At 31.2% G+C, this 18,463-nt stretch overlaps 1 protein-coding gene across 1 annotated transcript in view; it reads right to left on the reverse strand.

Annotated features, from left to right (window-relative positions):
- The window catches only part of egl (Egl_like_exo domain-containing protein), a 71,539-nt gene that overhangs the window by 31,760 nt on the left and 21,316 nt on the right, over nucleotides 1-18,463 (reverse strand). The window contains exons 2-3 of the mRNA XM_080159240.1: nucleotides 1,689-1,756; nucleotides 1,220-1,264 (exon numbers count right to left, since the gene is read on the reverse strand). Of these exons, the coding sequence (XP_080015366.1) occupies nucleotides 1,220-1,264; nucleotides 1,689-1,756 (113 nt within the window). The remainder of the gene's footprint in view (nucleotides 1-1,219; nucleotides 1,265-1,688; nucleotides 1,757-18,463) is intronic.

An 18,463-nucleotide genomic window follows, 5' to 3' on the forward strand; every position in this document is an offset into this window, starting at 1 on the left:
TCAAGTTAGAATTTTATAAAATTATACTCCAATTAAATGAAACCTTATTCAGGGGTTATATGAATACATTATGTATTATCTTTGCACTACATACTTAGATGTGCAAATTAATAATCATCTAAATAACATAAAACAAGTCCACATATATCAATAAGGCGAAAAAAAGACAAAAAGAATATAAATTCGATAGGTAATGCAGAATAATATTAATACATTTATACCGCAAATTTTTCGCAAGTCAGCTCTTAGTTAAAACCAAACATTTGTTTTCATTTTTGAGATGAATTTGTGATGTTTTGGGATTAGAATATTTATATATTCCGTTTTGAGAGTAAAGGCTAGCCTCTTATGTAAATAGAGTTAGGTTTTATATTTTATCTGGTTAACATAATTTATCAGTGCTAAACAAATATTTTATGAAAATCTTTAATATAAATTTTTTTATTATATAGATTATATTAGCCAATTTCAAATAAATTGAAATTGTATTTTTTATGCTTAGCTATATTGAATTTAGATATATTTCTATTTCAGACTTTTTTTTTTGGGGGGGGGGGAGGGATGCTAATATTTTATAGGGGCGATTTCTCTTTCCAGGACCTATAAGAAGATACCCTGTAAAGGAAAACCCTAACGGTTAGCGAGATCCTTCGGTACAGAAAGACAGATATACAAAGATCCTGTTATTTCATCATAAGGATTAGGTACTGGATTGTAAAAACATTTTGATGACTTTGATAACTTGGGACAAAATTAGATAAATATTCCTACTTAAATATTAATCAATGGTTTGATAAACAAGTTTACAAATAATTTTGTTTTCTTTTTTCCCTTAACGTCTAGTTGAAACTTAAAAGTTTTTAGACAAAAGAATTAACAAAGGGGGTTATTTTTTTCACGTATTTTCCGTAAAGTTGTGTGTAACGGTTTAGTCAAATGTTCTTATTAAGTCAAAAGTTCTTAACTGTTTTTATGACTGTTTTTTTGGAAATTTGATTTAAAAGTAATCAAGTCGATTTTTGTTTAAAATTGTAAAATTCTGTTTCTATTCTGACAATCAATAAGCTTAAAGTTTTGCTATTTTGGATGTTATTATTCTTGTGTTTTTTATATATCTTATATAGCCTTAATTATTGGATTTTCTATTTGAAAAGATATTTTAACAACAAAAAACGACGGAGAGGTAAGAAATGTATTATTGACGTTTGAAGTTAATTTCCTGTTGTAAAAATTTTCTGAGTCCAGCTTGAGATCCACCAGCAATCTGTATATTCAACATTTTATAGATAATATTTCATTGATAATTTCATTTTGTACAGGTCAGATCTAAGGGAAGGTTCAATAATGTTTGCTGAAAGGGAAAGTCAAGAAAGAAATAGGAAGTTAATCTCTGTTAAAAACACTGCAGAAAAAAGGAAAAAAGGTATAGAATGATATATTCAAACGCTTTTAGATCTTACAATAAACTTATGGAGTAATAATCTGAAAAGTAGCCTAACTTTAAAAAAAGGATTTTACATTTTGTATTAGGCATCTCCAAAAGTATAAGAAAACCATTCCAAGACAAAAATGAGCTTCCTTGAAAATTAATAGATAAAGCTATTTGTAAGATAATAAAAGACATAAGTCTTACTTTCTTTATACAGTTTTTTAATGGAAATATAAATATAAAATATATCTTTTTTTTCCTGTCTCATTTCTTTACTGAATCCTCTGGTACCAAACTGGCAGGACAGATCATGCAATGTTCGGGGACCTGAAATAAACAGTAATAGTTTAGTTATATAATAATAATAATATCTTGTTAAAATGAAGGAATTGTGTTGACCTATAACTTTTTTATACGTCCATCAAACAAAGGTTTTAAATTAATATTTAAGTAAAATAATTGAGGAGGCAGGGGTTAAATAGCTGAAAAGTGTACATATGTTCACGGAAAGGGGATCCTGTGCCAACTTCCAATTGTGCCCCTGAATATCAGCCAATAGCGTTGGACATATTAACACGGCCAAGTCACTACAAAAGAGCAGAGAGCAATTGGCTAGGAGACTAAAAAGATCCCCACCATTGATATCAGGTTATACATATATATACATTTATTGTTTTAATGGCTAATATATTATTGTTCTTGTTAAAAAATATTCTTTATTTGTCAGATATTACCAAAAAGCCATAATACAAATCCATCTTAACTTTATTATATGGACGGACCGACCTTAAAAATAGAAAAGCTTCGCTTTTTAAAAATAGCACTGACAGTAAAATGACTTGCAAATATTTAAGAGTGTGCGAATTTGTGAATAAACTGAAGGACTGTAAAGTACAAAATATTGTAAAATAGTGGCGTGCGAAAGGTAATGTTAAGTATGTCAACACCCCTCTAATAATAAAAAAGCGATGAAAATGTTATTATTATCATCCAAACTTTAGTTTAGTGTACCCTAGACTCAATTAATGATGATTACATCCAATAGTAGCGAATCTATTTAAAATATAAAGCTTAAATAAAGACACACATTTGGGGAAAGAAAAAGACAGAGAAAGAAAGAAAGAAAAAGAAAAGGGAAAAAGACTGTCAAGAAAGAAAAGTGGGAAAAAAAGTGGAGAAGGGAACAAATGGGAAGGGTAATAATATTTTAATTTTGATGGTTACTGTAAAAATTTCCGAGCGCTTCACCATATTGACAAAATCCTGTGCATGCCTCTGTTTAAAGATTCATAAACTATTTATTATTCATAAAAATGCATTTTTGCTTTTTATAGCAAATGACACAATACTCAATAGACGTACTATCTTTCAAAGTAGGATGAATTTACATTTACCACGAAAATTGGAAAATTCTTAGTAGTTTCAGTAATTATGTCGAACTACCTTCTAATTTAATTAATTTAGGAGAGGAGGCGAACCTTAATGGGAATGGCACAAACTCAATGAAAATAAACAAAAACAAACCTAATGCAAATTGGTAACGTACCCTAAATTGAAAACTTAATTAATCCAGCAGTTGGGAAAATATTTTGATACATGCATATGTACATATATTCAACTCTTTTTAATCGAAGCCAATCAAATAAACTTTTCTGAAAGCAAAAGAGATAAATAAATAGATATTTAATAAGTTTTATTTTAAACTAAACAAGAAAAACTTTGTCCATAAGTAATGTAGCAACAAAAAGGTAACAACAAAGTAAAGTGCGAAATGTAAATTTTTTTTTTTAAATCTAAACTTAAACTAAAAAACTTATTTTGAAAGATACAGTAATTAAACATAAGTGAATCGATCGTATGTACAGAGTATTTTATAACAACTTTAAGAGTTATTTTGATATATGCAGAAACAAGTATGTCTAAAGTCCATCCATCCATTATTTATAAACTCTTTTATTTCATGACAGAAAAACTTTTATAAATGTCACGAGTATTTTCCCTTTCTATTTTCTCCAGGGAGGGAGGGAGGGGATAATGGAGTGTAAATTGTATTGCACCCCTAAAGTTAATTTACTCGTTCTTCCATTCGGAAGCCTAAAAAGTTTCGCAAGTAATATTGAATCTTGATTGGCTTTTAAAAAGTAACTTTTAGAACAATCATTTAAATCTACATTAGAGGTTACCTTGCTTATAACAATTAAGGGAAACATTAATTTATCGTCTATTGACCCATCCCTTACGATCCCTGAGTTTCTCCCTTTTCTAACTGAATAAATGGTAACATCAGAGAGTAAGGGGATATTGTCACAAGAAAAGAAAAATTTTTAAACCAGTGGCGTGCACAGTGTTTCACCAGTGGTGGAATGGGTTGTGAAACCATACGGGGATAAAAAAGGGGAAGGTTTAGGTAGGGTTTAATTTAAAAGGGGGTTTTCATATCATAGTTATTATTTCTTCAAATTTATATTCGAGTCCTTGTGAAAGCTTATTCTTGACAGCTTTTATTAGACCTTTTTGGTAAAATATTCAAGCTGTTTTCACTATAAAAGCTTTGTATGGTGCTAAAAGGAGAACAAAATCTAACGATATGCGGGATCTTATGGTACAGACAGACAGTTTTGGAAAGGAATAATGAATATAAAAAAAAATAGAAAGCTGACCGCGGATACACAAATCATTCCTTTGGCAATTGAAATAAACTATGGTTTATTGGATTTTACTATGCGGTTCAAAACCAGTTTGTGTCCAGTGAAAATAAAGTGGATTCTGAGTCCTAGACCTTTATTTCTGTGTTAAAGTCAGGTTTAGAAAGCATTTGAACAATCTATCAATTGAATTCTCGGGATTCAAGTTTAGATTTTCAGGATTGGCATAACAATTACTTTTTTAATAGAGAAGCTACTCTATAAATACTTTGTATGTCCGTCCGTCAGGCTATAGGGGAAATGTAATTGTCTCGGTTGCTATTTAAGATAGACGGCATAATTTTTGATGAGTTTCCTAAATAATATAAAAATACACGTGATATATTTCGTTGTTTCCTTGTTCGTATTCCCATCATGATTTGTTTGTGCTTTGCTACTTATGGATGTTGTCATCCTTGTTATTTATTCTGTTTATCAGTAATGCAATACAACGTGACTTGGTACTTATACAAAAACAGGCTGGTGCCTGACTCAACACTCACGTGCACACACACACACACACACACAAACACGCATACACAAACCATATACTATTATATAATAAACTAGCGGCTACACCCCTAGAAGCCTCTAGGGGCACTTAAGGTAGGAAGGGAAAAGTCGACCTCATCCCATTTTAAATTTGAGTTTCAAAAGATTTTAAAAAGTATTTTTTGGGGGGAGTGGGGTGAAGACACCCTCCCCAAAAATAGTTTAAAACCTTCACAGGACCTATAAGAAGCTTCACTGTAAAGGAGAACAATATCGGTTCAGCGGTTAGCGAGATCCTTCGGGACAGACAAAAAACGCTTACTACTTTATATAATACTAGCGGCTTCGCCCCTAGCCTCTAGGGGCTTTGCCCCAAGAGATGACAACAAAAAAAATTCAAAAAAAAATAAGAAGAACTAAAGAAATCTTCTACAAAAGAAATTTTCTACAAAAGAAATCTTCTACAAAAGAATTCTTCTACAAAAGAATATTTCTACAAAAGAATTCTTCTACAAAAAAAGAAAAAAAAAAAAAAAAAAAAAAAAAAATGGGGGGAAATTTTTTTGTTTTTGGGGGGGTTGGGGGTGTCCCACCCCCCAAGAAAATAGCTTAAAACCACCACAATACCAATAGGTATATACCCTGAAGAGTAGAATCCAATCAGTTCAGCGGTTACCGAGATCTTAAGGGACAGACAGACAGACAGACGGACAGACGGACAGACGGACAGACGGACAGACGGACAGACATCAAGCTACTTTGTATTATAGATAGGATAAAGATATGTCATTGGTCGACTATATGGCATTCAATAAAAGTGAACATGGCTGACAAAATTTCGACATGTCAAGTACAATTAATGTCGACTATAATTTAATTGATCGTGGCTTTGGCTGACATATTATTAACATAACGACATTATGAATACATTCTAATATTGACAAAATAACTATACAATTTTTGATACAGTGTATACATACAGTTTGAATAAAAAAAACAGTATCAAAAGAAAAAAATGTACAGATATAAAATGTTCAGTAACTTAAAGATTAACTAAAAAAATAGTCTATTAATGGCACAGCTACTGTAAATGTGTGTTTGTCTCTGTGTGTGTATAATTCCCAATCTTTACATGTGGCGGAATTATTGTTTCACGTTATTTCCAATCGGACACAGGGGCGTCCAAGCTTTTTTATTTTAAAAATAAAAATTTGGGGGGGGGGGTAATCTTTATTTCATAGAGGCATTTTTTTATTTGGGGGGGGGGGTAAAAATTGAAAATCCAAAATTTTGGGGGTGCCGTAGGCACCCCCAAGTTCATTTGGGGGGAGGGTAATCACCCCTTTACCCCCCCCCTTGGACGTTTATGTTCGGACATACATAAGTTATAAAGAAATTAAACATACTTTAATTGTGTGCATTAAGTTTAAGCATTGAAATTTGTGCAAACTTAAAGATTATATTAGAAACTTATAAGATAAACAAGGACGATACAATCCACACAGTAAAGCATCTTCTTACCTTCCTTATATTATTTTTGCGATGTATTATTAGCAATAAACTTATTTGCAGGGACCAGGGACCAGGATTCTTACATACAATTCTAATTGAAAATTTTCGCACAACCTACTTCCTTCTCCTACTTTGCTAAATGACAGTCCCTGCTTATTTGAGTGTACGTTTGTGTGCGATCAAAGCTAAATTAAAAGAACACGTTCGTAATACATTGCATGGAAATGCGTGAACGCATAATGATAGGAAAAGCCACAGGCCAATAACAGACTTATAGAGTAGCACCTCTTCCTAAAAAGTTGATGAAATTTGATTCTGAAGTTGTTAACAGCACTTGAATGTTAAATACTGTGTTAAAGTATAAGATTTCGCAAGAAAAAGAGCAAACTTTTTGCAACTAACAAGCAAACTGTTTTTGAATTTTAAAAAGACTTCAACATTAAAGCAAAACAAAAAGATTCTAATAAATGGCCATAGTAAAAAAATGTTTTTGAGGAGAAGCTCTTTATAGTGCCTATAAAAATGACGTCATACAATACAATTGATCAATTATAGGTATCCGGCTTCAGCTAGCACAAGGTGATGTTGAAGCTTCAGTGAAAGTAGAAGGGGATTCAGTTTTTCAATGAAATGTAAATCATTCACAATTGTCTAAAGAAATAATTGTTAATTATCATTTAATTGCTCAAAATTTATTTCTAAATTTTTTAAGGATAATACTTTGGTGTCAAAATGAGTTTCTATAAAGAAACTTATTAATGGTAGACTGACCTCCATTGAACACGATTCCCTACTTGTGTCTGAATGCTTTTATCGCCCTCATTAATCTATTAGAAGACAGTCACGATGTTTCTGTTCATTTCGAGGTGGCGGTTAATAAGTCAAAAGCTACTGGTTTTGATCTCATACTTAAAGCAGTTCCTGCTGCAGATTATGTTCTTGATAATAATACATGACTCAATTCTCATGATGTTATGGGTATGATAAATTAGACGACTGCGCTGACGTTGCAAGTTTGAATCCCTGTTCACCAGTGGTTTTCTCTTGAGGCCTACAAGGATATAGTAAAATCTATATTTCCTGCTCTGATGTTGAGATTCCGAATTCATCACAATGCAACTTACCAAGAAGCTGTTATAGTTGACTAGGCCAGTATGGCGTCATTTTTATGGCTCTATAAAAGCTTCTTTGAGGATTTTTCTTTTCAGGGCAGGTTGGTAGTATTACAATATATCCACACTTCCCTTCTTAATGATGTTAAAGTTATACTACCAAATATTTTTTATTTAAATATCTAATTAAGAATCCAGGAAAGCCTTTTGTAACGTATAAGCTTTGATTGCTTTATATTAGTAGAGCAGCTACTCTTGTGTAAAGGTGTCCATATGTTCGTACGTTCATCCAAATAAATGTTTTAACGTAAGGCTTGGTTTTAGATCTATATTTGTTACAAAAAATTTATGCAACATAAGTATTTGTAAATCATCAATAGCTTTAAATAGAAATTTTTGAAAACAATTCATTTGTGGTTTTCTAACATATATTTTTAAAGAGCTTAGTTATTTGTATAGACTGTTAAATAAGTTTTTTTTATTTATCTCTAAATTTATAAATTTAATTGCATATCTAATTTAACAAATTGTACAGATTACCAATTTTATTGTATTTTTAACATGCAGATTTTAGACTCAACTGCCATACTATGTTAATTAAATTAAGTTGTTAAAAGAAACTTTTCTTTAATTAAGGGTTGGTCTGTACGTCCTAAAAGGATAGCTTTTATCATTAATTTAGGCATGTTAGAATTGACCGAGTAGCAGTCCTTCTATGGATGTTGTTATCCTTGTTTACATAAATGAATTTAAAGAAATTATTGCTTTTAGTCTCGCCAGCAACTAGTCTCGACTTTGGTTTAGTTCCTCTCTACTTTTAACAAATACTTCCACTTTTCAACATTTAGCTTAATTATAAATTATTTATGTAGTAACGAAAAAATATATCCATTGAGGCATTTTTAGGCCTTAAAGGCACTAATTATGCACAGGGTCAGTGCCTGTTTCTGGGGAAAAGCACTCCCTACATGATAAACTTTTGAACTGTTATTATATAAGAATGTAGTCACAATATAATCAGAATAACATCTTGTCGTTTGTATGTCATCCATGTCCACTATTATGTCATATATATTCGAAATATACCCAATTCCAAAGGTTAGCCTTAAAACTATAATTTAACTCTGTATAGTCGACATAGCCAGTTTAGTATTGTAGTCACCACACTTTCTCAAAGTTTTACAGGTTCCACTTGAAGTTGGGGGGGGGGGGGGGGGTGACCTCCCTTCTGTAATTATTTTAGATTGTGGCAAAATTGTATCTTGGAAATTACATAAATATTTAAACATAGAAAACACACTTAGAAAGTACAAATTTCCACAAACATTAGGAATATTAAATTCTTTTTGGCCATTTGTTACAAAAAAGGTCTGCCTTTTCCAATGAGGGAGAGAGCAACGATGACAAATTGAATCTACGCCCTTTTTTTTCCCTTACATTCCTATCTAAGCATAAATAAAGGTAGACGAATCCATGTCATTGTAATATAATAAGCAATAAGATCTACCTTTGTAAAAAAAAAAGAATTTAAAGAAGACCCTGAAAGTCAAACTTTCATTATATCAGAAGTTTTTAAAAATGAGCGTATGAAATTAATTTTAAAATATTTTCGCATATAGTTAGACTGAAAGTGTTAATCTTCCGTTTAAAAGTAAAAGGGTTAATAAAAACCCTGGAAGGCCATGAGGGTAAAATATCCGAAATTTGGAGGTACCCAATAATATTCCTAAATTATATAATCTAATAATTCAATGTAAAAAGAACTAATATGAACATTTTTATATTTAGACTGGAAAGAAATAAACAGATTGGATCTTCCAGCTAGGACTAGAATTATTAACTTATTTTTAAACATAATTTAAGAGTGGTTGATTTTAGATCTATAGGTGAAAAATGGGATTTTACTTCAACCTTGGTATGATTTTATATCCTACTGGGCAATTTTACTCAACTTTTTCAACAACAATGCAATACAATAATCTGTAAAAATCTAAAAAAAATTAAATGCTTCTAGTCAATAAATATGTTCGTCTGTTTGTCAACATAAATGTAAGTCATTCTTTAACGCCAAAAAGACGGGTACTTGGTTGTTAAAGATATGGAGTAATAAACAAAGCAACAATTAAATTTGATCGTTTAATTGCGAATTTATTGCTAAAATTGTACATTTATGATTCGCGAAATTGCGGTTTGAAAATCCCTGCAGGACGTTAGATCCCTGCATTGGCAGCATATCATTTACCGTAAATAAGAATTTTTTAAGGGGAGGTTTATGACAGTTTTAGGGGAGGGTACCTTCACCCTGCCAAGATAAATCTCCCAAGAAAAGTATATAAAAATGGTGTAAGCAAATTAAATTTGGCCATCTGCTGTCAATTAAATATAAACAATAAAAATTTTTCCTTTCCAACCAATTCTCGATTCTTACCTAAAATAAGACATTACATTTAATAAATATTCATATTTTACACATTGATTTACAAAGCTGAAGCATCATTAAAATAATTTTCAATAAATTTCAAGCTGTGAACAAAATTCATATAAGTTTACATTTGCGAGGAACAGAATAGTTTGAAGATTAAATCAAGTTTTAAGTTTGTAAATGGAACATGATTTACAAATATAACCTAACAATCAGCTAACCTACCAATTTTAGTATTCAATTAAAATTTTATTATTTCAAGTTTAAGAAGTACTTAACTGAAAATACAATTTCACCCCTAATGTAAAAATTCAGGCCAATATACCAACAGATTTTTTTTTACATTTTTCATTTGTTCTGATTGGTTTTGTAAAACAAATGTTATCAACCTCCCTACTATGTTATTCTTAATTTTGTGGGGAAACCACGATTTTACTTGGAGCTGTCTAAATTATTTTGAAAGAAAATTATATGTACAACTATATTAAATTGTAATAGAAGTAGCTTGAAAAAAAAAAAAAAGATGGCACTTTAGTGTTCATATGATAAAGTAAAAATATAATTTACTTTTCGACAAATTTAATATTATGTTAATACGTCTAAATTCATCCAATCTTAAGGGTTTCCTTTCCAACTTCTCCTCTCATCCTTACTTTTAGACGTATTTTAATGACGTAGTACATGACACGTATCTCCAAAACTTCCTACACTATGTTATAATTATTGAATTTCTTTGAAGCTTTGTTTAAACACTTCTATAATGCGAAGTTACCAAAAAACTGCCGTTAAAGGTGCGTTAGAACCAAAGAGAAAGCCGCACACTAATTAATTTTACATGTATTCTATATATTATGTTCGGTAATATCTCGTAAACGGCTTAAACGAACTTTCTACAATTTTATGGGAAGGATGATATCACAGGGCAAATAAAAATTTTGTGAGAAATAGAATTTGCTCTCATAAGAAATAGGTTGGAGAGAAAAAAAACTTACATCTCTACTTTTTCATTTTTTTTCTTTAAAAGAAGAACTATTGTGGAAGGATTACCAAGAACATCTCTGACGACCAAGTATATTAAGATATATTTAAAAACTTTTAGTTATTTATTTATATCTAAAATCAGACACCCCACGGCACCCTGAGTTTTCACGGTGGACAATTCAGCCATGGGAAACTAAAATTATCTTCAATAATTCACACAGCGCTACAATTAGTGTTGGTTCAACTAGACTTGTATTCAAAAGGAGAAAATATAATTGAAAAAGCACCATTTTTGTTGTTGATAATTTTATGCTTAAAAAGATGGAGTTGGGGGGGGGGGGGGATTGATTTACCCAATTGTCATTGAAAAACAACTTGTTTAGGCACTATGGGCCATTGTACATCTCCCTACCAAACGTTCTAACCAACCATTCTGGAGATCTTAGTGAACAGACAGATTTATTTTGATCATAGCAATGTGGTTATAATTTTTTAGTATCATTGGAATTTATATTCAATAAAAACTAACCTTTAAATTTTCTGTGGTAATGTTTTCGCCAAGGGGCATATAAAAGTAAAATTCAGGGATCTTAAGGGATAAGACACTATCAATTTTTCATTTATATAGCGAGCACTTTTACCTAGAGGTTATCAAAAAAATGATCATGGGAGCTTGAGTTAAAAATCCCATAATTAGAAAGAGATACTATGTTCCTTTAGCAGCTTATAAAAACAACAAAAGAGCCCTGAGGCGTTCACATGAAGAAAGGTTGGGTGCCATACCACCTCCCTTTATCCCTACAGTGTCAACCACTGTCAAGGCCCCCCCTCCCCCCCCTAGTGCAAGGAAAAGATTTCTAGTGTAGTGGATAAGATATTTTTGGGATATGCAACCCTTCAGCAAAAATAATGTGCATGCTTCTGAAATAGCCTATATATAATTCTTTTTTGATGTAAGTTAGGTGGAAAAATTTTAATTTAGTGTTATTTAATCTAAATCATATGAATTTTTATCCTTTTTTATTTTAATTATATCATAATTGAATACACTTTTCTTAAATACTTAATCATGAAATTTAATCTTATTAATATCATTATACAAATGTTAAAATATGAACAATTATTAAATAAGATAATAAGAATTTTAGTTAAAACAACAATTATGATAATGCATGAAATAATTTAAATGAAATAAAACAATAAAATTTAATTTTTGTGATACGCATCTTCTCTATAAATATCATAGTAAGTGCAGTACGTCACTGAAAGATATTCATATAAACGCCAATACCATAAAGATTGAACGTACAGTTATAATTCAGCCTAGCCTTAAAAGAAATTAGACAATCTATTTATATATGATTCACGAGTATCATCTGAGTTAACCAAAGTCTACAGACTCTACGCATTTTTAATCAAAATGTTTTCCATGTAATTGTTGCATTAAACGCCTTTTATTCAATCATAGTTATTTCTCGCATCGTATTATAAACGGCTTTCCGCGGATATAGAAAGTACAATTATAAGATTAAAACTAGTTTTTTTAGCCCCGTGGTGCCGAAGGCACCGGCTAAAAAAACTAGTTTTAATCTTGTGATTGTACATTTCTATATTCGTAGAAAACTGGATATAATACGATGCTAGACATAGTTTTTTCGTATGGATGAGAACCGGTTCCTATCCACCGGATTCGAATGAATACGAGAAAAAATATTATTGTTACGCTAAAAATCCATGGTATATTTTAATTGTGATATAGTTTATGTATTTGAATAGAGATAATTTAAAGACACACTCTCTAAATCAGACAATAGGAAAACAGTGGAGAAACAACCCGGCCATACTATTGGTTAGTAAGTGTACAGAAAGAACGGTTATTTTTTCACTTCATTCGCAATACGAGTCAGCTGTAAATAGTCGCATTACTTAAGATAAAGCTTTGCTAGGTTTACTTATACCGTTTATAAAGGCATATGGCATATATTATTAGAAAGAATCGTGTATAACAACAAACTTAAATAAAGGTGTTTGTCTACAAGAATTTTCTTTTTAAGTTTGTCGAATTTTGGGGTCAAATTTACCATCTAGATATATCATGTCTATTTGTATTTGAAATGTTTGTAAGTATGTGCAAATGCGAGTAGTGGATCTGCAAAGAAAAAAAATTTGCATACTTCTTGATACACAGAATATAGCGTTGCAAAATATATACACTCACATGTACATACACACACATGTACATACACACACATGTACATACACACACATGTACATACACACACATGTACATACACACACATGTACATACACACACATGTACATACACACACATGTACATACACACACATGTACATACACACACATGTACATACACACACATGTACATACACACACATGTACATACACACACATGTACATACACACACATGTACATACACACACATGTACATACACACACATGTACATACACACACATGTACATACACACACATGTACATACACACACATGTACATACACACACATGTACATACACACACATGTACATACACACACATGTACATACACACACATGTACATACACACACATACTTATACACAAACACACACAGACACACACATGTACATACACACACATGTACATACACACACATGTACATACACACACATGTACATACACACACATGTACATACACACACATGTACATACACACACATGTACATACACACACATGTACATACACACACATGTACATACACACACATGTACATACACACACATGTACATACACACACATGTACATACACACACATGTACATACACACACATGTACATACACACACATGTACATACACACACATGTACATACACACACATGTACATACACACACATGTACATACACACACATGTACATACACACACATGTACATACACACACATGTACATACACACACATGTACATACACACACATGTACATACACACACATGTACATACACACACATGTACATACACACACATGTACATACACACACATGTACATACACACACATGTACATACACACACATGTACATACACACACATGTACATACACACACATGTACATACACACACATGTACATACACACACATGTACATACACACACATGTACATACACACACATGTACATACACACACATGTACATACACACACATGTACATACACACACATGTACATACACACACATGTACATACACACACATGTACATACACACACATGTACATACACACACATGTACATACACACACATGTACATACACACACATGTACATACACACACATGTACATACACACACATGTACATACACACACATGTACATACACACACATGTACATACACACACATGTACATACACACACATGTACATACACACACATGTACATACACACACATGTACATACACACACATGTACATACACACACATGTACATACACACACATGTACATACACACACATGTACATACACACACATGTACATACACACACATGTACATACACACACATGTACATACACACACATGTACATACACACACATGTACATACACACACATGTACATACACACACATGTACATACACACACATACTTATACACAAACACACACAGACACACACATGTACATACACACACATGTACATACACACACATGTACATACACACACATGTACATACACACACATGTACATACACACACATGTACATACACACACATGTACATACACACACATGTACATACACACACATGTACATACACACACATGTACATACACACACATGTACATACACACACATGTACATACACACACATGTACATACACACACATGTACATACACACACATGTACATACACACACATGTACATACACACACATGTACATACACACACATGTACATACACACACATGTACATACACACACATGTACATACACACACATGTACATACACACACATGTACATACACACACATGTACATACACACACATGTACATACACACACATGTACATACACACACATGTACATACACACACATGTACATACACACACATGTACATACACACACATGTACATACACACACATGTACATACACACACATGTACATACACACACATGTACATACACACACATACTTATACACAAACACACACAGACACACACATAAACACATATTTAGATATACAAAATCAAACAATAGTAAACACTAACGCAAAACAAGAATAAAAATTTTCACTCGGTACCAATGTGTTTCTTTAATATTAATAGTGTTTTTTTTCTGTAATAAAATGAAATATATAAGGTACTAAAAGAAAAAAAAATATATCTTAAAGTTGTATTTTAATCTTATGAGAGTAGAATAATTTTTGTAATGTATTGCTACGAGCAAATTTAATTGTAGAAAACAATTGTGATTAATCGCTGCTGCAAAAAGTTTTTTTTTGCAATATAAAAAAACAGCACAAACGCAAAATATTATACAGCAAAATTGTTCCTTCCTTGATTTCACCTTTTTTAAGACCTTGTTTCCTAATGTCTTTTTGATATCTTAAATATTTAATTATAAAACCTATGCGATTGCGGAATGGATAGCTCACTAAAAAACAATTTCATAATTACAATTTTCAGAGAATGTAGTTCAGAGCCCTAAGACATCTGTACATTGAAAATAGAAAAATAAAATATAATGCACTGCCTTTCTTGTTTGTATATAAAATTAAAATATTATTTTTAACAAGCGCAACTAACATTAAACTTTATGCAACAAAAAGCACAGGATAATATAATACAGTAATATCTTAATATTAATAAAACATATTTTAGATCTTCCCAATTCACCAAAAGTCATGTTTAAGCAGTCTATTTTCTAAATTATCTTTTGACGACTGTGAAATGGACGGATGGACATGCGGCAAACCTATTATGTATGAAAAATCTAGCATAAGTGCATATAGACCTAGTTGGTTATTGGTTTATTTGAAATAATCAAAAAATTCGAGCAATCCTTTTTAAGTTTATTTAATTATTGTTTACATTTACCCTTTACAAAAAAAAGAACAATATTATTATTGTTTTTACAAAATCTGATGTTCTAATGGTAGTTTATCAAGTAATTGTTAAAAAATTAGATGAATTTCTGTGTTATATTTTTCAATGAAAAACTATAATTAATGTATAATTACTGTTTACAGATGAGTAATTTTTATTAATTTTCTACAAAAAAAAGTATATTCATCTGAAGGAATACCAAACAGTAATACCACAATATTTACTTTTCTGTCCTAAATTGCAAATCTTAATCTAGCCTACTGTCTTTTTTTTTATAAAGGGAGGGGGTGCCAAAAATTTCCAAAGTAGAAAGACGAACAGTTAGTTATAGTAGAAAAGACAAATCAATTATATTTCATACATTTGTGATTTGATTACCTACAAGGAAAACATTGACAATATTTGAAATACTTAACAGTTCATACATTAATACTAAAAAAAACAAATGCTTAATGATTTTAAAAGTTAAGATGATTCAGATTTCATATCAAATAAAAAATCCTGTCTCTCTACAATTTACCTAAACTAAGTATGTCACCCACAATGCTAATAATGAATGTAGAAAATATGTAAAAAAGTTGTCGTCAATTTAAGTTGCTCCAATGATCCCAATTTATTGGTCAGTTTGTTTATCCAGAAGGAAGGGAGGGGATGGGGTAATGGGCGTGAAATGAGGAGATCGTTATTTTAGCTAGCTACAAGTTTTACTTTATCAGAGATAATCTGGTGTAAGATCAACGTTTATTATCAAATGATTTATAAAGAATTTTTAAGCACTATTTCGATTTAAAATCAAACTACGCACATTATATATTACAATGTTAGTACAGTTAGACAAAGTAAGTAAGAGAAGGGCTGTGTATTGAAAATGAGCACCCTTCACCCATCAAATGTCTCATAAGAATGGATAATGAGAACTGTTAAGTTCCTGCTTCAAGGCAATGTAAGCATGAATTATGGGTGTTCCATCAATACAAAATTTCTAAAACTTACATAAGATTCTCCAGCGCGGCGGAAAAAAATTGGCAAATTGTATGGTGGAAAAGTTTAACTAATGTTGATTTAAAGTTGATTTAAAGTTTCATATCAATTTATTACAATGCTTTTTGCATTTATGAAAGCTTTATGAAATGTGATTAATAAATTTCAAAACTGTGGTTGCTGTTGTAAATAGGTTCTTTGGTTGATTTGATTAAACAACTGTTTTGGTTACTTCTCTGTAAAAAGAGTTTAAAAATAAGAGTACCAACTTTTCTTAATAATAAGAGAAAGGAAGAGGTTGATGGGTATATTCTCTTCAAACTATTTTGTTTATTGGCTAAAAATATTCACAAATTTTGACCATTTTGAAACATAACATTAGTCTAAATGAAATTTTAGGAAAAAATTCAAATTTTAAGCTGAAAAAAAGACGAGTTAGGCAGGCTTCTTGCTAAGGCGTTTTAGCCAAATGTCTTAGAAATTAAATCCTAGAATGCATTTTTATTAAGACGAGAAAAAATGTAATATCATCTTGATAGGGAACCTAAATCTTGCGGGACATTAAAAGTTGCCCCCAAAAATTATAGTCTATTATAAAAGTGTATGCCCGGTACAATATGTCTTGTTGGTTTTGTCATTTCATGACAAATACGAGGAGGAGTGACATATGTACATATTCAAACAATAACACTAAAATATCAAGAAAAATAATGAGAATCACCATATATATGATTATGATATATGTATGCTATGCGTATTTCAATTTGTTATGCTATCCTAAAAAAATGTTACATCGTTACCTAGTTTAAAATATTTCTAATGAAATAATGAAACATTTTGTGCTTTAACTTTTAGAGACACAACTGCAGAGATGATGATTCAAAATAACTTCCCAATAACAATACTTTTCTCAAGTATAGAAGCGAAAAATTATAAAAAAAAGCATAGAAACGTTGGGTAAGATTGTAAGATTTTTTTTCTGAAGTAAAAGATTTATGAAATGGCTAGATAGATTAAGTTGTGCTTTTTAAAGAAGCGTTATATGGTTAAAATTAGTTAATTTTAAGTTATAATTTCTACTTCCTTACTTAGGTATTGTTATATTTGCAGATTTGCTAGAAATGTATATATTATGAAAAACAATAATTTTATTAAATATTAACATAATAATCTTCTGTAATATCCCTTCTAATCCTGTTATTTTGAATCTCTAACAGTGGTGTGTACAGGATTTTGCCACGGGGAGGTTCAGCTAAAGAAGGAGAATAAGGTACTAAACAATTTCACTTTAAAAAGGGTGTTAATTCCCCCCTTCCGCACGTCCTTGTTTTATTATTTGGTATTATGATTCGTGGCCATATTGATGAGTTCATTATGTCCCACTACTGTTCATCTTTCATGAATATTTGATGAGGAAGTTACAATTAGACGGCTAGGCAAATCATTATGATAATCGTATTGCATTGTGTTTGGGCGTTTTGGGTGATGCTACATTTTTTTTGCAACCTGGATGAAAGCCGCCCCTTTTGTGGAAAAAGGATACAATTTTGATGTATGATAAAAACGCAATAAATTGGCCAATAATAGGTACCAAAATAGCATTTTTGAAGACTACCTATCCAGTGGTAGCACATAGGAAATAGCAGGACAGACGGTTGAACGAACGGACAGACAAACAGTGTTTTACTTAACATAAGTATATGTGGTATTCACATAAATGAAAAGCAATAAAAACAAAAAACTGCAATGCAATTTGTTAGCCA

Source organism: Acartia tonsa, chromosome 4 (assembly GCF_053477335.1).
Source record: "Acartia tonsa isolate MP-2025a chromosome 4, ASM5347733v1, whole genome shotgun sequence".
In the NCBI taxonomy this organism is placed as follows: Eukaryota; Metazoa; Arthropoda; class Copepoda; order Calanoida; family Acartiidae; genus Acartia; species Acartia tonsa.